The sequence below is a fragment of the Equus quagga genome, chromosome 21 (genome assembly GCF_021613505.1).
Source record: "Equus quagga isolate Etosha38 chromosome 21, UCLA_HA_Equagga_1.0, whole genome shotgun sequence".
In the NCBI taxonomy this organism is placed as follows: Eukaryota; Metazoa; Chordata; class Mammalia; order Perissodactyla; family Equidae; genus Equus; species Equus quagga.
In genome coordinates, this window is record NC_060287.1 from 39,299,489 (window position 1) to 39,321,789 (window position 22,301).

At 47.7% G+C, this 22,301-nt stretch overlaps 1 protein-coding gene across 2 annotated transcripts in view; it reads right to left on the bottom strand.

Moving 5' to 3' along the window:
• Positions 1-3,680: 3,680 nt before the first annotated feature.
• Positions 3,681-22,301, bottom strand: part of UBE2G2 (ubiquitin conjugating enzyme E2 G2) — a 35,224-nt gene continuing 16,603 nt past the window's right edge. Inside the window, exons 4-6 of one of the 2 annotated variants that reach the window (XM_046648292.1) lie at positions 12,221-12,339; positions 8,253-8,377; positions 3,681-5,514 (exon numbers count right to left, since the gene is read on the bottom strand). In XM_046648292.1, coding sequence (XP_046504248.1) covers positions 5,218-5,514; positions 8,253-8,377; positions 12,221-12,339 — 541 coding nt within the window. In that variant the 3' untranslated portion in view covers positions 3,681-5,217. Of the gene's footprint in view, positions 5,515-8,236; positions 8,378-12,220; positions 12,340-22,301 lie in introns of both variants that reach the window. The other variant, XM_046648293.1, reaches the window with a different exon arrangement.

A 22,301-nucleotide genomic window follows, 5' to 3' on the forward strand; every position in this document is an offset into this window, starting at 1 on the left:
GGGCCTGGGCTGCACGGGAGGTGCTGCGGGTGGCGATGCAGAGCCCCACCACTGTGGAGGGCAGAGGGAGCTACGGTCCCAAAGGGTGGGGTTTCCCAACTCCCCATCCTGCACGGCCGCTGATGAGTCAGCTCACAAAAAGCACCCGAGGGAAAGCCCACAGCTGCAGGACCCCAGCCCGACCTGGCGCAGCCCTCCATCCATGTCGGAGGAGCCCCGCTACAGCACCCAGGCTCCCAGCCAGGAGGAGCGCACCCCACACAGCTGTGGCCGCCTCCAGCCACATGCAGCTGGAGTGCGCTGCGGGCAGCAGCGCTGCGGCCAGAGACATCTCCACCTCCAGCCCAGGCTTTCTGGGCAGGAACTTTCGCCTCATGGAACCCCCGTGAGCACTGTGGGTGTCTGTGCGCCCAGGGCAGCCTGGGGCTGCTGGCTACAGTGTTTAGCTGGTCATCCACAGGACCCTGCAGCACCCCCAGGAGGCAGGTGCCCAAGCCACTCCTAAAACCAAGGTTCCTGAGGTTCAGGGGTGTCAGGGGAGGGTGGCAGGCCTCACACTTAGCAGGGTGGAGGGGCAGCCTCCTCGTTACCAAGGCTGGGGCTTCACTCGAGTTGGGAGGTGGTGGGCAGAGGTGAGTTCATACCCAGGACTCAGGGCCAGATGCTGCAAGGGGCCAGGGCAGGAGGGGGCCCAGACACAAGGGCCTGAAAGGCGCTCCCAGCAGGGCTCCGGGGTAGAAAGGGCAGGCATGTTCTTCGTCTGCAGGGAGTGGACAGACGTACTGTCCCCTCTACAAAGCCCAGTCTTGGGGGGATGGGGGCACATGCCCTGGACAGATCTGGGGGGCCGTAATACTGAGTGAGCCTCCAGCTTCTACACTGCTCAGCCGAGAAATGCCATTTGCTGCAGGGAGGGGATGTGTGGCGTGGCAGAGTCCACGTGGGGCACCTCCCCTGTAATCAGACCTCCTCCTGGGACTGGTCCAAGGATCCAGCAGAATCAGCCTAAGCTGCCTCTCCCAACCTGCCCCAAGCCACCTCCACAGGCCCCACAGGACGAACCTCAGCATGGCCTGCCCTCCCAGGGACCAGTCGGCATTTCCCAGGAAGCCCCCAGTGTTGTGATGTGCTTTAAAGAGCTAGGACAGCACCACAGGCCTCGGGGATACCCTGCTGGCCACATCCTCTGCTGCACACCTGCAAACTGGGAGTCACACTGGCAGGACTTGTGAGGCCTAAGTGACAAGCTGGGGAGGCAGCAGAAGAAAATCCCAGGATATACCCCAGCCACCCTGTCCCAGGACAGGACTGTTAAGAATCAGCCCAGGACCACGTAGTTGGCTTCTCTGGCCCCCGTGGCTACCCCAATTCTCCTTAGTATTCTTCTCCCAGTCCCCAGGTGGAATCCCCACGCTAGGCATCCAGGGTCCCCTGCCTCTAACCCCTGGACGCGTGGCTGCCTTCGGCCAGGCTCGAGTATGGGCTTCAGATGGGGAAGGGGTGAAAGCTTGCGGTGGGGGCTTGTGGCAGGGGTGGCCACAGTCCTGCTGCCGGCATTACGGCGTCCAGGGCCAGGGAGGCGGCAGAAGGCACTCCTGGGCCTCCCCTTCTGTGTACTAGAGCGGGCTCTGGATTCTACCAAGAAACTCTGACTCATGTACAGAAAGAATGCATCAGACCAGTACTTACTGTGGAAAACCGAGCAATCTGGCTGCACAGAAAGTGAACTGGAAGAAGGCGTGGCCCACACACAGAGGAGGAAAAGGCAGAGTGCCTGCCCTGCGAGCTCCGCCTCCAGTCAGTGGTGCAAGAGACGGGGGACCCAGGGCCATGGAGCCTGCGAGACGCACCCCCGCCGCAGGGCACAGGCCGCGGCCGACCCCAGGCAAACACAGGGAATGGGGCTGTTGAGCCCCACAAGCGTGTGAAGCTCCCGAACCCAGAAGATAAAACCTTAGAACTCTCCTCTCTGTCCCTGGAACCAGACAGGCAAACAGGAAAATAAGAGTGGACATTTACCCAAAATATCCAAATATCTGAGAAAACCAACACCACAGGAAAGGGGCACCAAACGCAGCAAATGAAAGAAGAAACACAAGGAAACATTATTTAACAGAGCAACTCACATGAAATAAATCTAATTAAAATCCCCAAGGAGGAGAATTAGTCTATCTGTGCACAGCAGGCGGGGATGGCCACCCTTGACCCTGCTCACAAGGCTGGCCCTTGGCTGGCATCTGGGAATGCGAATTTGTGCAGGGTCCCCACCACTGAGTGAGAAGAGTGACTCACTGGGCCTAAACCATTAGTACAAACATCACGACTTGTGCTGACACCTGCTCTGCCCCCAGGAGGCTGGATTTTGGTACATGTCAGGCAGAGGCTGCCACGGGACCAGCCCCCACAAAAACCCCAGACACTGATCTCTGATGAGCTCCCTGGTAGACACCTCACATGTGTCATCACAGCTCCATGCTGGGGAGTAAAGCGCGTCCTGCGTGACTCCTGGGCGTGGCTCTGGAAGCATGCGCCTGTTGTCCCCGACCTCCTGGGACGTGCCTTATTCCTGCACTGTGGCCTTTCACTGTCATGTTATCACAGCTGAGTCCTAGCAAATCACTGAACCTAGGGGTGGTCCTGGGGACCCCAACTCAGCATCCCATCAGAGATCTTCAATATTAAAAGTATGACTGCAAAAGCCTCAACAAAAGGCACAATGAACACTGCTCAAAGAGGGGCCGAGATCTTCACTCAGAATACAGCACAGAACGGGGCAGAGAGCCCGGAGTCAGAAAGAAGGTGCCAGCCCTGGCTCTGGGGAGGCCTGGGGACCCGTCTCAGAACAAAATCACAGGGGATGGCAAAGAAAAGCCAGTTATGACAGTCACCGAAACAGCAACAGCAAATCATTGAAATGGACACCTTTGCCTTTTTTTGGTGAGGAAGATTGGCCCTGAGCTAACATCTGTTGCCAATCCTCCTCTTTTTGCTTGAGGTAGACTAACTCTGAGCTAAAAATCCGTGCCAATCTTCCTCTATTTTGTATGTGGGATGCTGCCACAGCATGGTTTGATGAGCGAAGCGTAGGTTCGCACCTGGGATCCGAACCCATGAACCCCAGGCTGCCGAAGTGGAGCCTGCGAACTTAACCACTACACCACTGAACGGCCCCTCTGTGCCTCTTGCCTAAGACATTAACCAACAAGCTTCAGAGGCAGGTCCAATGCTACCATGATTTCAAAGTCCTGACAAGAACCAACTGCCCCTGCCATTTGCACGACTGAAGTGTGGTCTCAACATCCTGGCTCCTCCGCACGCGACTGCAGCTTGCTGCTTCATTCAGTCCAAGGAAACGCTGAGCTCCACTCAGGCTGCTGGAAACGTACAGCCCCCCGACCCGAGCTCCCCAGTCAGACTCCGACTGGGAAACCGGAGAGTTCCAGAGAAGAGGACACCGAGAATGGAGGAAGGGAAGCAAGCGAATGAAACTTCCCGAAGCTGACATGGGTCTTCAGAATAAAGCAGCACTTAGTCAGTTCCTCTGTGGGAATCCCGTGCCACACACACGGCCTGTGGGAAGGTGCCTCTGCTGCAGGGTCTCTGTTGGGTCCATGGCAGGCAATCTGGTCTTGGGTTTCCACAGGATTATATAAAAATCCAAAGAAAAATATAGCACAGAATAGGGGGAAAATATATAACTTTATTTTTAACATAGTACTTAAACTCCACCACAGAATAAGGACACCATGGGATTCTTTCTCTTTTTTTCCATTTAATAAATACAAATGAATAAAAATATTTTGTTTTGCAAAGAGACTGCCTCTCTTCCTTCCCCGGATGTCATGGAAGCTCCCTGCGGCTGCCTGCTAGTGTGGCTACAGCTGTGTCCACGAACCACACCCACCCCCCACAACCACTTCTTTCCTCTCTATGGAGAGGACAGTATCTCACTTAATAGGCCTGAAAATACTTTTTAGGTACAATACCTCTCCTTTCGCCAGCTGCTTCCAAATACAAGTTCTTGTACTGAATTTCAAATGTTAAATGATTCCCTTCTGAGAAGGAAAGAATCCGGTTTCCACAGAAACCCAATATGGAGCCCTTGCTAACACTAAGAAATTATGCGTGAGGCTTCAGTAAATCAGACTGCTGTACACCAGACCTGTCGTAAAAGGGAAGGAGAGGGCAATGCAAAATGAAATCTATTGTGAGTCTTGTAGACTGTCCTTTATTCCAAAAATAGAAATTCCTACTTAAATTTAACCTGTTTGAAACAGGCTGAACATCTATCTGATTCTGCATGCAACAGATCTGTTATTGCTTATAGTGGAGGCCCCGGCCCTGTGCTGCTGAGCTGCCAGGAACATCCAGACCACGTCAAAATCACAAACCACAAATAAGTGCTCTGTCCCCACTCTGAGGCCGGGGTCCCGCATGCCACCCTTCCACGAGCGCCGGTCAAGTCTGGGGATAAGGCACGCTCTGTGCTCCGCTCTCCTCTAACAGCAGACTCCCTTCCAACCCCAAGTTGTGAAGGAGGATCCTCTACAAAGTTCCCGGTCCAACAACATGTACAAACCTTAGAAATTCCCAGTTTTAAGACTGGAAAAGACAAACTCCAGTAGCTCCAGAAGAAACTTTGACTAAAACTTTCAGTGTCTCATGTTGCTGCTCTAGCAATGCCCAAGTAACCAAGACACAAATGTACATCTCTGATAAATATGATTAGAAAAAACACTGGCCTTTATGACCAGCAATAAACTTCTTTTCCATGTACTCCATTTTTTTCATTAATCCACCTTTGTAAAAAGTATTTATTTCCTGAAAGTTGTTCTAAGTGCGATAGTTTGTAATACACAACAAATGAAAAAGATGTAACCAGACTGTAAGAAAATACCTGCTTGTAAAGTATAAAGCACTGAAACAGAGTTGCATACTCCTCACGGGCACCAGGGAAGCAGAGGGCCCAGAAACGCCTGGCCCTGGCCCTCTGCTCTGGCTACAGACCCCATTTCTTCAGAAGAAGCATTACTGGTTCTAGTCCCCTGGGATCCGGCATGGACCCCCTCAGCACTCCGGGAGGGAAGGGAAGCCACTGACTGCTGGGTTCGTAGGCGCTTCATCTGAGAGAGGTAGTGGTGACAGCCTGGATGATCCACCTAAACTGCCAAGCCAGGAACACTGAAACTGCATCCAGCTGTCATGATCCTACATAAATCATTGTTTCAGAGGAGAAGCATGTTTGGGGTGGAAAGGTTGGGAAAAAAAAATAGATGCTGTGGTTCTGTAAGCTTGCCTTTTTTGGTACCAGCACAGATTGCCAATGTCACTAAGTGTTCCAGAGAAGAAACACTGGAAACTGCTTGGTGGTGTGTGTTGGCACGCACGCGTGGGCGAGGCCTTAGAGCCCCAGTGACTTCTGTACGATCTGCTTGGCGATCTTGTAAAACTGCTCCCGGTCATCCCGCCACATTTTGGAAGCATCCACATTTGCTCCACTTTCATCATTGGGCTCTGAAAGAGAAGAGAGACATTCTCCACGTGAAAGGGACTCTAAAGAATAAGGACTTGGCCTGACGTTCCATTCATTTAAGAACGCTGATGGCTCTTTCCAGAGATGTATCCCAGAAACAAGAGCCCTCTCACCTGAGGGAGAGACTGAGAAGGGGTGTGAGGAAGATCCACTCTCATGATTCCTACCTTCTGAGTGTCTAAAAGTGCCCACAAGAGTTATCTCGGGCTTGCTCTAGAAACACTAGAATAACCTACACATGGCCTGCGACCTCACCCCAGAGAGCAAGCTACAGGGAACCCATCTGCCTGTTTATGCCCCCTTCGGAGGCACTTGGTGGAGACCCGTCCTCCCCCTCAGAGCTCCTGCTCAGTGCAGCTCCCTTCCCAGAACTATCAAAGGACAGTGCAAGGCAGACATGCCCCACCATGGACATGTGGCCTGCTGATCTCAGGCTGGTCAGTCCATATGCTGGCCTGCTGGGGCCAGCAGTCCCTTCAGAACTGGAATCAGGAAACACAGAGGCAGCCGGGGTCTGCCAGGAAGGGACAGGAGAACTGGAATTACAAACTGCTGAGCAGCAGGTGTGAGTAAGCGCAGACGTGCAGCGGGTCAGAATGCTGTGAAGGCAGAAAAGGTGGCCAAGAGGTCAACATGTAGCAAACACTGTCCTGCCCCACTGTGGCCCCAGGCCGCTTCCTCACACTCCAGCCCTGCTGCCCCACGCTGCCATGGTGTCTGTTTCTCTAACCCAAATGACTTTTTCCCCTCCCTCCTTCCATTTACTCAGCAAACCCTTCCTCACTAGGTCTGATGCGCAAGGCCTCATGCTGGACTCTAGGTAGGCCGAGGGCACAGAGATGTGGCCCCTCAGAGGGACACTGTCTAGTGGGCTGACAGAACTTGCACACCCACAAATGCCTCATTTCAAGGAAGGAGATGGCAGGAGGCAGAATGACAGGGGGTCCTGCAGGCCTCTCAAAGGATGTGGTACTTAGGGAACCCCCGACTGGGCCTGTGCACAGGGAGCACATGAGCATGGACAGAGCCAGCCCTGCTCCCACCCAGCATCTGTGAGAGAGCCCCAGTGCCCAGATGGCTAGCACAGGGTCAGAGAGCTGCTGCCCCTAGAGCAGGTCAGGCCAGAGGGCACGGCTGAGCAGGGCAGCAGGCAGGGCAGGAGGGGAGAGGCACACTCGGCCAAGCTGGGTGTGGTGATGGAGCTGGAAAAGCAGCTCAGAGCAAAGGACATGTAATCAGAGAGGCATATGTAAAGAATACATTAAAACCTAAAGAAAAAAAAAAGCAATTTATAGCAAAACTGTGCATAATGGTAGACTTTATAGCTGCCATCTGAAGACAGTCAATCATTGCCTCTCTTCCATCTTCAAATGCCCCTCACCCGATTCCTTGTGTCTTTACCTTAGAACACGTGCGCGTGCTGAAGTCCTGGACCCCACATTCCTCTGACTCCGCCAGAGCCCAAGCAGCCGCTCGAGGTAAGCCTCCTCCTTGGGGCCTCCCACAGCACGGTCAAATCTCTCCTTTTGCCAGCCTCCATTTCTGTAACCTCTTTCTCTTGCTGGTTTTCTAGACCATTCCTCCTACGTTCCTCTGAGAACTCCTTTCCTTCCACAAGCCCTTTCTACACTATCCCCTGTCCCACTCGTCACCTACTTATCCAGGGACCACTCCACGCTCTCCACCACTGGCCCTCAGCTGAGTGGCTCCCAGACAGCCGCGGAGGGTGGACACTCAGACCCCAAACTCTTCTCTTCCCCAAATCCTGCTCCCTCTGGATTTCTGTCCCCAAAGATAGCACCCCTCTATCCAGGCGCTCAGGTCAGAAACAGAGGAGCCACCCTGCACACCAGTGAGCCTGAGTCTCCTCAACGCACCCCTTCCTCTCGGCCCCAGGACCATTCCTGTCCTCCTCTAAGCCTGATCTTTTCTCTCAGGCCACTGTACACCCAATCAACAACTTTTCGTTCCTCCTCCAGACCAGCACTCTGCTGCAAGGACGATCCTTCTGAGGCACAGCCTGAATATCTAACATCCCCATGGAGGGTCAGGCTCTGGCCAAGCACACTTCCCCAGGGCTCCCCCGCCCCCAGCTGGGCTCCAGCCGTAACAAGCCCTGGCAGCGCCCCCACGAGGGTTAGCTGCCTCACCCCAAATGCCTTTCCCTCCCCCTCACCTTGTGAATGCCTACATGTTCTAAACCCAGCCCAGACAGTCCCATCGCTGAAACTGGCCCAAAAGCCCATCTCACGACTTATCACAGTGGCCTGTAACTGCTGGTGGATTTGGAAAGTTCCCTTAGGATGTGGGGCCTTAAAGTTGGAGTTATGTCACACTGAGTTTTACACCCCAGTATAGTGTCTCCAATACAGCAGGTCCCCCCAAAAATGCCTATGAACGAATGAAATGCCCAAGGAGCAGAGCATGGTTACTTATGGTCAGCAATACGATATACACGACACAAGACCACCTTCAAATTCACAATTATATAAAGTACGCTTACACTTGTGAAAGTCTATATAAATAGCATTAAATGGAAAAGCAGAAAACAGTATATATACAGCAATGACTACGAAACAGAAGGGAACAGTAAGGATTAAACGAGGAAAGAGCAGCAGCCCCGTGTTGTCTGGTTCTAGTAGCGCTTTCTTCTACCAGAGGTTAGCGCCCAGCAACCTAGGAGCCTGGACCGCCCAGCATTACCTGCCAGCATGCTCACCACCGACAGGAGGATCTTCTCCACGCTCTGCACGGGGCTCCACCTCTCGGCGCTGCTCTCGTAGCCCATGGGGTCGTCGCCCGGAGCGTGAAGGATGGAAATGCAGACTCTCCCATCAGGGTAGACTGCAGGGATCAGAACACAGCAGCTGAGCACAGAGAATGGGCCGGGGTGACGCAGTACTTGGTCAGGTCCCACAGAGAAAAGGGGACAAGTGGTGCAGACACAGGGAGTGAGCTGTTCGCACAAATGGAGCATAACCTGCAGCCTGAGCATCGTGCCCACATCCACTGGTCCCGGAGGGCCTGTGCAGGCCTCTCAGGGCACTCACTGCGCACTCACTGACAGGGCTCTGGGCTAGTCTGTCCGTGCTAGTCAGTCATGGGACGATTCCACCTTCACATGGCTTGCTTAAAGTATTATATCCAAAAGGAGAAAATGAAGGTTATCTGGCCGTCAAATATTTCACCAAAATATCTCATAATTAGGATTATTCACAACATTTTTCAGAGTTAGTTTCTTAGGTATCTCTAATTCTACCATTAAATCTCTAAACTGGACTGTGTAAAATATATGTTCACGTGGCTAGGACAAAGGTAACTGGAATTATTTAAATATCCAGAAAAAGATAGGCACTGTGATTTCTCTTGGTAACTTATTCTAATGGAAAAATGATCTGTACTCTCTGGAAATCAACTGTGCCTAAATCTAATCCATCTCCCAACAAATAGCATCATTAACAAGATACCCAAGGTCTGATCAGAGAAAAATGAATTTTGAAGTCACAGTATGTAACTGGTCCTATCGAGAAAGTAAAAGCCTGTATTATTTTTCTTTTACACACACTTGGGGAAATTCTCAGATGGCTCAGTATATACTCAGATATACAGGAATCCATTTGGATAGACTCACTTGTAAAATTATAAGGCTATTAAGTTATAATAATAAAAATGGACAATTTAAAATAAATTTACTTAATTTACCTTCACTCATGAGCTCAGAATTTCATGAAAATTTAGAGATGTGAGCAGTACTTCTCATTTACCTCCCAAAAGCCTTTCTTTGATACTTGGTCTCTAATTTTCTTCATCCATCCCTTGCTCTAGTGGTTTTGGCTCTTTGGCTATCCAGAAACTACCACAAATTCTCACTGAAGGAAAGAGTTTAGGAAACTATGTGCATATTTGTCGTGGACATCAGGATGTCCGTCTACAGTGCACATAATGCGGTGACACTGTACACTCCAGAAATATCAAAAAGCGGACATGTCCCTGCCACCCTCTCTCTCACTGAGCCCCATCAGCTTTGCTTCCTAAAGCCCCCTTGAATCCCTCCACATCCACATCTGTTCCTCAGCAACGCCCACATTCGGTTCCAAGCTGCCAGCCGCTCTCCTCTGGACCACACAGCAGTGTCCTAGCCAGCTCCCTCTGATCTGCCCTCTACACTAGAATACACCACAATAACCCTTTCAAAGACCGGGCCGGTCATGCTGCTCCCACACATTCACTCAGAAGCCCTCAGGGGGTCCCCACTGCTCCTAGGAGAAACATCAAAATCCTTCAGATGGACTCAAAGGCCTGAACTGGTTTGGTCCCCACCATCCTGTCCCCCACTCTCCTCACACAGGGCCTCTGCACACACTAGACCCCTGCCCGACCCCCACAGAGCCTGGGAGCTCCCATTGCTCTCCCTGCAGGTGGCCAGGTCCACCACTGCCCCGGCAGGGCACTTTCCCCGACCTCCCTGTGTGAGGGACCTTATGCCCACCTGCAAGATTCTCCCAGCTACGTCCACCCCTGCCTGCAGATTGGGTGTTCCGGATGGTCAAGCCCCGTCCATTATTTGCTCACCACTGCACCCCAGCAACTCTCAGTAAATGTCTTGAATTATTTTTTAAAAGTATTTATGGATTGACCAGTTTTTATGATACTGGTAGACTAATCCAATAGTTCTTCTCCAAAATAATTTTTACAAAATAAAAATAATATATACCCACTTACAGTAAGGCCAAATTTAAAAACTAGTTGTATTAATTATTTGATCATTAAAAATATTATCAGACTACTGTTAGTATATACTCACTAGTTTAATCAGTTTATTGGCCATACTTGCCTGTAACTCCATGTCACAGGCATTGTTCTAAAGAATGTATTTATCTTCAATATAATCTTATTTTCACTTTTTCAATTACCCACAATCCTCTTTATAGGTGCATTTTATGGCTAATCTACTTGAAATTGTTGGCCTCTTCAGTCAACTCTATAAACCATAATAAATTTTTTAACTTTCTATTATGCCAAATTCCAAGCAGACACCAAAGTAGGCAGCAGTATGATGGCAGCAGTATGATGAATGCCATATACACGCATCACCTGACCTCAACAACTGCCAGCTCATGGCCAAGCTTCTGGAAAGGATGAATGATTCTTCTGAGCTCCTAACAGGCACATGGAGCTGAATTAATGCTGAGATAAGAAAAAGGTACAAAACAGTCTCTCTGAGGAGGAAGCTAATTATCTGCATGTAACAACATGTGAATGACATGCTCCAGATGAAGGTCTGGGCGGCAAGTGCAACAGGGGAGAGTGTGTCCCACCAGGTTGGCTGGCCATCGTGAAACCCTTCATGGGGCGGGAGGAGTCTACGAGCAGACTGAGGAGGGTGTGCCAAGTGGGTTCATTCGTAAACCAAGTGAGACCTCAACGGCTCAGGAAATTCTACAAAATGTCTCATGTATTAAATTAGCCTTTAGCTATTTGATACACAGAGAAGTACAGGAAAAGGAATTGGTCTCAAATAAGTAAATATTTAATTTCTACAAAATAGTATATCTTACTTGCTCTTCTTCTCCACAATTATTAAGATCATGATTATTAGTAGCAATAATCATTTAAAAAAAGGACACTATTCTAAATATGATCACTGAAAATATGTTTCCTTCTTTAATTCTCTTATCTATAATCCCCCACCTGTAAAAGAGAGAAGTAAAAACCACAGCCATTCAGGAATTCCGATCCGTGCTACCACTTTTTTTTTTTCATTAAAGTATAGTAAATTTATTTAAATGACCTTTTTTTCCCCTTTTTAAAAGTAATACCTATTTTAGAAAGAAATTTGGGGCCAGCCCTGTGGCCAAGAGATTAAGTTGGTGCGCGCCGCTTTGGTGGCCCAGAGTTTTGCTGGTTCGGATCCTGGGTGCAGACCCAGCACCGCTCATCAAGCCATGCTGAGGCCGCGTCCCACACAGCAGAACTAGAAGGACCCACAACTAGAATATACAACTATGTACTGAGGGGCTTTAGGGACAAGAAGAAAAAAAAAGACCGGCAACAGATGTTAGCTCAGGGCCAATCGTAAAAAAAGAAAAAATTTATAAAAAGAAAGAAATGATCCCACCATTGAAAGAGAATCATTTTTAACATCTTTGTATTACATTTCCAGTTATATACATTTACATGTGAATTTTTTAAAAAAAATTAAATTGTAATAGGCCTACTGATTAGTAGCCTGTTTTTCTCATTCAAAATAGCACAAATATCATTCCATATCATTAAATATTACTGTAGATCATTTAAAATATCTATATAGTATTCCACCAAATGAATTACTATAACTTAACTAATTCTCTGCTGCTGAATACCTAAGCTGCTTTCAATTTTTCCCACTGTTGAAATGAGCGCTGTGATGAAGACTCACACGACCCGCTCTGAGGGCACACCACGCTCCTTTCCTCCAACGATTCCACTAAACAAAGGAGGGCCGGGACAACTGGCATCCAGCTGTAGGGCCACATTTTTCTTTTATCTACATTAAATTGTCCTTCAAACTTGCAATCATGATGTCAACCACACCATGACCAACCTGCCGCAGTCTCAACGGCCCACACCACTCGTACTGCCTTTCACACAGTTCTGCAGCTCTGAGCCTCTCCAGGTTCCATCAAAACTACTCCCAGAAGCACTTACTGTTGGGATGAAACATCTCACAGGTAAATCTCATCTTCGGGGGACTTAATGGGTAATCAAGTGGGAAACTCAGGACGGCAGGAAAGACACCAAACTCAAAACAGGTGTCCTCCGGGCCCCTGGAAGACACAAAGCACAGACAGAGCTTCAGGGCAGATGTTTCCATGTCTATACACTCTAGAAAGGGGTCAAGGAAATTCCTGAAGCTTTATGAATGCACATGAAAAGATTATCTAAATAATAACCATGAGGGTACTTTTTGATGAATAGCAAGGAATATCTCATTGTCCCATTCCAATCCGGTTTATCTTAGGTGCGAGCACCAGGAGTGAATCACAGGCACGGTCTTCACATCAGTAAAGGTGAGAGTGCACAGCAAAAATCCGCAATAATGGGATCAGAGAAAAGAACTAATGCCAACATTGCAAGATCCTAGGGGTTTTGTTTTTCTGGTTATGTGGTACAATTACATTTGAGGATAAAAATATAAATTATGGCACATGTTAGAGCAAGATTCTATTGTAGTAAATAAACGAGGGGTTAAGGGTTGTTATTTCAAAGGCTATTTTTAATTTTTAAATGTGCCTTAGAAGTGCTATTTGTAACCTTCAACAAACAGATAAAGAGCACACACGTGATCAGTGAACTCACTGCAGCAGGCCGGGCGTGCACACGTACGCGCATGTACCAGGGCTGCAAGCCCTGACCCGTGGGCGGAGCCCGGGGCCACAGCCTCCGCACACGGTCTCCTGAGCCTCACCATCAGTAGGCACATGCACGCCTGTCTGCCTGGGTTTACAGCCTCCTTGTGGGAAATGGCAGAAATGGACTAAACCATTTCAAAAGTCCTGTCAAATTTTAAAACTCCATACATAATAAAATAACACTGTCTTGACCAACATACAAGACACAAAGGCCAGGAGAGGAAGAGAGCCACCCAGCTCACATCTTAACAGAGAGATGATCTCCTCCTCCTCTTACAAATTCCATTTATAAAACATGCATTAGAGTAGTTTTAAAAAATCTTAGACCATCTTTACTATGGAAATTCTTAGAAGGAAAGAGAACTGCTGAACGACAGCTACAGACACTGAAACAGTAGCAACTACTTTGGGCATAACCCATCAAATCCAATAAATAAGAAAGCAAACCCCCTTCTACTTATGAGAGCTCAGAGGAGCAGTCCCCTAGAAACACCTCTGTCTCCCTAGGTGATGGCTTGCAACGTGTTAACTCTACAACACAACGTAGGGGACCAACACAGGGCACGGGGACCTCGGTCACCACAGAAGCACTTCAACACGGGAGACTTGCTGCCCTTCACAACGAATACAAGATATGGCACAGGAAAACAAATAATTAAAATATATTTTTCTAACAAACCAATCTTCGTTTTTTTCAATTGTTTTTTAAGAGTACAAATCTGGTTTAAATCTTGACAAAATTATTTTGATTCCATGAAATAAAAATATAGATTTGCAAATATTAGAAACAATATTTATCTCCACAATTAAAGGATAAAGACCAAAAAATTCCCAAAGAAACTGAACAGAGAGTGTGCTTTCATTCGGTGACAACACTGAGGGCTTCTGAGAGCGCCACCACAGTGGGGCCCAGAGGGCTGGGCTGTAGCAAAATGGTCAAAACGAGAACAAGGCGAAAAGATGTGGCAGAATTTTTTTTCAATTTAAGAGACAAATCTCGATTCTGAAAACTGTGTCCTCGCTACTTTCTGGGAAACGAGAGTGGATGGCTGCCTTGTCTTGGACGGTGAGTGTCACTGTGCTGCAGGGCCTGGAGCCTTGGCAGGAAGCCAGGACAGGGAAAGCCACACGAAGAAGAGCTGAGTGTGGGGCTGGCTCCTGCCAGGGAGGGCATCCGTCCCGGGGAAGGGGCTGCAGGCCGCACAGGAGCGAGCACCACCCACACTGGGCAGCTCCCTGCGGCGGCTCGAGCCCTGTGCTGCTCTTCCTGAAAGGACGCCCTAAGCCTCTCCCTCTGCACCGACCACAGGTGAGAGATTTCCGATCACCCCACGCCTCTGCTCCATGGAAATTTCTGCTTTTCCAGCTCAGAGTAGATGGTAAATGCCACTCCGTTAGTACACCACAGGTCCTCCTGAGGAAAGGTGCCAGGGAGCACTGCTTTCACGCCACTGTGAAGCCAAGCTGGGAAGACCAAGGATTAACTGACTTCACCAAGTTCCTAAGGCAGTTCAGTACCAGTTCGGAGTAGAACACAGTTCAAACTGCTAACTCAGAAAGCTGGGCCAAGAAAAGATCTTTAAAAGCAACATTGTTAATACTCCAGGAATGTTTGCCAGTGCCTCGGTGTTTCTGGCACCTATGAGTTAGAAGAGGAAAAAATGTCTGGGTAGCGTTTCTGGAATAAGCCAAGTGGTATTTGCTCAATACTTTGATAACAGTTCTTTGTTTCCTATAATAGGGCATTTTTTAATTAAAAAAAGAAAATCCACTGGGTCGTTTGTAGCCTCAGAAGCATGATCAAACATTTCCTACAGTGCTCCCACATCTTAAATATCAAAGCTATTTGCAAATGCTCTGGGTTGCTACCGGTTTGAAACTGGGGTTTCTTTCTCTTCCAGAATGCCCTGGTGCCTGGGACAGGCATGCAGGTGGGCCCACGGGTGCAGCGGCGTGCCTGCTGACTTGATGGAAAACGCTATCGAGTAAATTCCTGAACCAAGACAGGGAGCATAATTAGTGTTATTTTTGGACAAGTTTTATTGCCTTACTCCAGGATGGCCTCACTTCTCTTTCACTAAAGAAGGCATCATCTCAAAACCTTCAGAAAAAAGCAGAGGAAAGAGAGAAGAAAGGAAACAAAACAAATTTACCCAAAGCCAATGTAAATTCTTCAAAGCCTGCAAATTATTTTCCATCCTATTGATTAAAATAACAGCCTAAATGATTTCAGAGCTCAGAGATAAGTCCTTTACGCGTTCTCTGAGACAAGTATTAGAGTAAAGCCTAATAACCATGCTCTACTCTGCAATCACATTTCAAACGTTCGCTTCAAATCACTGGCTTTAGGTGAATTCGATGCTAAGGAGCAAATACTGAGAGAGCAACACTGACAGTCTAAACCTGACCACTGATTAGCAATGTCGCTCCTTGAGAAGAACGACTGAAGGACGACTGCTTAACTCAGCCCTCCGCCCAGAGCTGCACCACACCTGCAACTGCGCACCATCCTAACACCCGGACCCTCGCGGAGCCAATGAAAGCTGGGAAAATGTTCATTTAGTCTCTCAACATTAATCTCCAGTGAAAAACTGTTCTCTTTGCTTTTCATTTCTAAAACCCTATCTAGTAACAAAAGCAGCTTACAGGCCTCATCCTGAAGGCAAAGGTGATGGGGAGACCAGAGTGCCTTATCATGGAGCGTGGGTGTCTCTGCTGTCAGTGAGCAATCCGCCCGCCAGGCGTGTGCAGGACCGCAGCCTGCACGCCACTCCAGCTGCGGCAAGTGTTGAAGAAGCTGACGGGTTTTGCTGTTGTCCTCTTTTTCAAGTATGTCACAGCACATAGACAAAAAATCTCATCCGTATGACAAGGTTTTAAATAATGGAGATTGTAAACCCATTCCTTAGCATTTAAACTTAAACTGGACTACTAAGGGACCACAATTTCCCAGGAGTCATAAGGACCTGAAGCATAAAAAGGAAAGACGTGCTGCTTCTTAAACACCCTCCACTTCCGGGGCAGAGGTCCCTGCCCTCACGCTGCACAAACCACATAGAGCACCCAGCAGGGAGGGCCCTGAGGGGCACCTGGTGTCACAGCAGGAGTGCCATCCCCTTCCCGCAATCTCTGCCCCAAGGTTCAGCAAATGCTTCTTGCCAATGCCCCGGCCACAGTGAGGCAGGTGGGCTACACGAACAGCCCCCATGTTAGGGCGTTTTAGAAGCCCAGGGACACCAGCTCTGCTCTGCTCTGCTGTGCCTTTAACGCTCAAGTCACTGGGCTTCACCCCAGGCAAAGACTGAAGGAGTGCCTGCTGCTGAAGGTCACCATGCCAGGCACAGGGGAACTGCACAGAAACTGACCGGGAAGGTTCCTGCTCACAGGACCTCCCACCCTTGCAGGAAGACTACACGGACTTAGGGACTTGTGACCGCCGGGGAAAGTGCCCTCGAGTACCTTTCCATGGGCACTTGGCAGCCTCAACCCAAACTATATATTTGCCACCCAGCCCGGCACGAGCCTGCCTCAGCGCAGCATCTCTGGGGATGAGCCAGATATTCATTTTATTGCGCTTTTTCCTTTTGCTGTATTCTAAGTGCCCCAGGTGATTCTAAGATAAGGAACCAATGCTCAGAACTCTGAGGAGGAAGAGGAAAGATGCCTTCCACTTCAGGAAATCACGGTAGTAGCAAATACAGATTTTCTTCCATATAATTATTTTCATCATTAAATCTGTTCAAAAGAAGACTACAGTCATGCTCTAATTTTTTTTTTGCAATACAGACATTTCTGAAAACTTTAAATCAAATATATTTCAACTATATTTAAAGTGCACTAGGGGCCAGCCCAGGGGCCGAGAGGTTGGGTTTGCGTGCACTGCTTCGGTGGCCCAAGGTTTCCCCGGTTCGGATCCTGGGCGTGGAGCTAACACTGGCTCATCAAGGCAGGCTGAGTGGTGTCCTGCATAGCACAGCTAGAAGGGCCTGCAACTAGAACGTACGACTATGTACTGGGGGCTTTGGGGAGAAGGAGGAAGAGAAAAAAAAAGACTGGCAAAAGATGTCAGCTCAGGGCCAACCTTTGAAAGAAAAAAGTGCACTACATAAGTACATCAATTACAAGAACTTTATAGTGAATTCTGACATAGACAATAACTATCACGACATAAACTTTGACTTTAACTAGAAATATATACGCACGTTGGAAAATACTCAAATACCTAAGTACATAAAATAAAAAGCAAATACCTCCCTCACCCTCTTCCTGAATCACCTCCCCAAGGTAGCCACAGTTAAGTCTGGTTATTCTCCCAGGCTTTTTGCATGTAAACTGACACACCTTCACCCACAAAACTGGATATTTTAAAATTAAAAATGTATTATGACATTGCTGAGGGGAATTTGTTTTTTTTTAAAGATTTTATTTTTTTTCCTTTTTCTCCTCATAGCCCCCCGGTACATGGTTGTATATTCTTCGTTGTGGGTCCTTCTAGTTGTGGCATGTGGGACGCCGCCTCAGCGTGGTTTGATGAGCAGTGCCATGTCCACACCCAGATTCGAACCAATGAAACCCTGGGCCACCTGCAGCGGAGCACGTGAACTTAACCACTCGGCCACAGGGCCAGCCCCTGAGGGGAATTTTAAAAGACCTAAATAAATGGAGAGACAGTCCACTCAAGATCGTTAAAACAGCAATATTCCTCAAATTGATCTAAATACTCAAATGCACTTCCTACCCAAATTCCAGCTGGCTTCTTTGCAGAAACTGACAAGCTGATGCGAAGATTCAGATGGAAATGCAAGGGACCAAGAACACGCAAAACAGTTTTGAAAAAGAACAACAAAGCTGGAGGACTCGCACTTCCCAATGTCAAACTCACTATAAAGCCACAAAAGTCAAGGCTGTGCGGCACTGGTGTAAGGATAAGCACGGACCAATGGAACAGAATTCAGAGCACAAAATAAACTCTTACATCTGTGGTCAACCAACTTTTGAAAAAGGTGCCAAGATAATTCAAGGCAGAAAGGATTTCTCTTCCAACAAATGGTGCCAGGAGAACCGGACATCTACATACACAAGAATGAAGTTGGACTCCTACCTACCTAATACCACACCCCAAAATTACCTCAAAATGCATCAAAATAAATGTAAGAGCTATAAATATAAAACTTCTAAAAGAACACATAAGAGAAAACGTTAGTAACCTTGGGTTATATGACACCAAAGCATGATCCATAAAAGAAAAAAAGCATGATCTATAAAAGAAAAAAATTTCATCAAAATTCAAAACTTTTAAGTTTCAAAAGACTCCCTCAAGAAAACAACAAAGCAAGCTGCAGACGGGGAGAAAGCACTTGAAAAATCATACATCTGATAAAGGACTCATATCCAAAATAGATAAAGAACTCTTACAACTCAACAATAAGAAGACATCTCAATTAAAAAATGGATAAAAGCTCTCAAGTTCACTAAAGAAGATATATGAATGGCTAATAAGCCCATGAAAAGACACTCAACATCATTAGTCATTAGGGCAATGAAGATCAAATCCACAGTGAGATACCACCTCCCACCCACCAGGAGAGCTGTAATCAGACAACACCAAGCGTGGGTGAGGAAGAGGAGAAACGAAAACACACACACACTGCTGGGGGATGTAAGATGGTGAGCTACTCTGGAAAACAATTTGGCAGTTTCTTAAAACAGTGAAGATCAATTTACTCCATACTTCAGCACTCCACTCCTATGTTCTAGCCAAGAGAGATGAAAACATGTCCACACAGAATGGTATGCAAGTGTTCACAGAAGCACTATTCACAACAGCCAAAAGGTGGTAACACCCAAATGTCCATCAATGGGGGAGGGGATAAACCAGCTGTGGCCCATCCAGCAAGTGGAATACTATTCAGCCATAAAAGAAGGAGCTATGACATGCTGCAGCACGAGGAGTCACAAATGCATTATGCCAAGTGAAAGAAGCCAGACACAAAGATGAAGTACTTTATGATCCCATTTGTAGGAAAAGTCCAGCAGAGGCAAATCTGTAGTCAGAAAGCAGACCAGAGGTTGCCTATGGCTGAGGGTGGGGTGGGGAATAGGCATGAGGACCTTTTTGGAAATGTTCTAAAACTGGGTTGTGGTGATGCCTGCAAAACTTTATAAATTTACTAAGAATCATTGACTTGTACAATTAATACAGGTAAAATTTATGGTATATATCTCAATAAAGCTGCTAAAAATTTTTACACTGGGGGGAAACATTTCATGCCACACCAGGGTTTCTCGACCTCAGCACCACTGGCATCTCAGGCTGGGCAGTTCTGTGATGTCTATGAGGGGCTGTCCTGTGCACTGCGGGGGGTCCAGCAGGCTCCCACTAGATGCCAGTAGTGGAGCTCCCCCCACTCCCCAGTTATGACAACCAACCATGTCTCCAGACACTGCCACATGTCCCGCAGGGGGCAAGATCATCCCTGGCAGACAACACTGATGTATACCTCTTGTTCCATAATTTGCTTTTTCCACTCAATAACACATTGTGGACATCGTTCTATGGCAGTCCATAGATTCTGCCAAAAACTTTTTAGAGCTACATGGCATTCCACCGTATGGATGTTCCATAAATTACATTGAACAATGACAGTTCCTTTTGTTTTTTTATTACAGCAGTGAATGTTGCAATAAACTTCCTCGCATAGAGATCTTCATAACACTTCTGTTAAAGAAATCCCTAGGGGGCCAGCCCCAGTGCCCTAGTGGTTACATTCGGCAAGCTCCACTTCAGCAGCCAGGTTCAGTTCCCAGGTATGGACCTACACCACTCTGTTAGTGGCAGTGCTGTGCTGTCAGGCCACATACTAAAACACAGAGGAAGACTGGCATGGATATTAGCTCAGGGGGAATTCTCCTCAGCAAAAAAAACAAAAGAAAGAAAAAGAAAAAGAAGCCCCTACGGTTGAGATTTTGGGTCAGAGAATATACAACAAAAATTATAAACCTCAATTCAACATCTCAGGTTTATCTTAGCAAGTGCTGTACCGACAAGAGATGCTCTGTGACCATGTTCTGTAAACGAGAAAGCCTGCTATAAGGGTGGCTGCTGTGACCATGACTTTCACACCTGGCATAGGCCATGCACAGTCCTAAGAGAAGCATCAGCCTGGGAATCCTTGCACCCATGGCTGTAAACCAGCTGGGACCCAAACATGCTGGCAGTGACAGGGGGATGGAGTCAGCCAAGGGTCCCCAACCATTCAGGAAGGGGAAGGTCCTTATTTTACCACAGCCACTAGAGCCCCCTGGACTGGAGAGGGCACAGCAGCTGGCCACGGACCAGGCAGGAAAGTCACCAATGCCAGCTGCCTTGAGAACACTGGGATAGGGCAGAAATGGGGCACCAAGATTCCAGGGGACTTCACACTTTTTCTAGCCACTGAGGATGAATAGCCATCCTGCACCCCAGGGCCCATTCTGTCCTACAGAAGGGCTCCAACAGAAGAGCGTGTCCAACCTCCACAGTAAAGGACCTCAGACAGCTGCTGACACTGCGGCCAAGGGCCAACAAGGTCACACAGGCCAGAGCTCCAGAGCTGGAAGAGGGAGAAGGTAAACCCACTTGTCTAAAAGGATGCTGAACCTCTTTGTTTTGACTGAATAAGTGAGGGTCAGAGAGGCAGAGTGACTGCCCAAGACCACGAGCCACGCCACCACACGCAGCGCTGGGGGTGCACATCCCTTAGTTTGCCCAGAAGCTCCACCATTTTCCACTGGGCCACACGCTTGAACTCCACCGTAAGCTCAGCCGGGAGTCAGACAGTTATTTTCTACTTTTAATCAGAGAATAGGCCATGGCAATTTTATTACTTAGCTCTTCTCTTGTTCACTAATTGCTGTGGTGCCCATCCTAGTCCCTCAATCTTCTTCTTTCAGGGTGGAATTATGGGGTCACCTATGATGCCTGTATCCTCAGACGAGGCCCCTAATATAACAGGCTCTCAGCATGTGTCGTGTGAACATCTGAAAAGAGGTTTTCTTTACTGCACAGCTGAGAAGAGATGGAGGCCTCGTGGGTAAGCACTGCTGCAGACCCTACAGTGCTGAACTCACAGAAAAGGAGGCAAGCGTGGTTTCAGAAACACTAGGCCATGGAAGAAACTCTGAAAACAATCGAAGAATACAAAGAGGGAAAAGAACACCTTTCACTAAGGAGTAAAACTCAGCCAGCTGTCTGCCAAAATAGCAAGGTGAGACGAGTCAACGGGAGGACAGTTAATTCCTTAATAGATGTTTTAAGTACATTTGTAAACGGCCTCTTGTTTGGGAAAGGATCTGGAAGAGGACCAAAACTCACAATCTCACCAGATCTTGAAGCAGGGGAATTCCACACTAATGCAAAAGCCTTATTCAAACATAAAAGTGCTCTACCTAAAAATAGTTCTAATTACTTTTTAAGACAGGTTTTCAAAATATTGGTTTAATTTTATAATGTTTATCTAAAATTAGTAATAGTTACTCTAACAGATTCTTAACAATAAACACTTTAAAAAAACTATACTGGAAGGCTCAAGTATCCCTTTAAGGGCTTCTAAACATGCCTACTGTGGAGATGCACAAGCCAATCTTCCAAAGACGGAAGAACCGTCAGCTGCCACCAACCTCTGCACTCAGAAAGCCCGGCCCATAACCTGTGCCCCCCCGTAAGCAGGCTTACTGCCCTGGTGGCGTGCATATGTGTCTGTGTTAACACAAAAAGAATGCACATGACACGTTAAATTAAAAAAGCAGGTGCTAACTCAAGTTCATATGATATACTCTCCTGCTTCTTTAAAAATAAGTAGAGCTCTAGCTGCCATGAGTGTGCAAGGCTGTGTTCCACTGAAGGCAGGACGCTGCTGACCAGGAGATCCAGTGTCCACTCCATCGGTACTTTAGGGGATGAAAGACACACCACAGCAGATACAGACAGAGACCGGGAAGACAGCCTCACTCCAGAAACATGGAAACACAGGAGGAAAATGGGTGTCAGAGGCCCAAGCAAGTACAGTACTGAAATGATCAGGAAATGTTAGGTGTGCCATACGCCTCTGGATAGTGTTTACTGATGATTTCTTAAACGTTTTTCTTATCAGAAAAATTGATTTTCACATCAATTTTCATGCACTAATCTAACCTCTAACAAACAGCATTTAACAGCAATTGTTTCTCAGATTAAATGTGATGCAAGCACTGGGCAAATTCGGAAAGTCTGACAATGTTTAAGTCACCTCCTCAAACCAGCGTCCACACCTGCTCCAGTAAACTTGTTCCAGTTCCTGCCCACTAGACACTTCTCAGTCCAACAAGCTCCAACGTGAAAACCTTCTAGCTAATTGAAA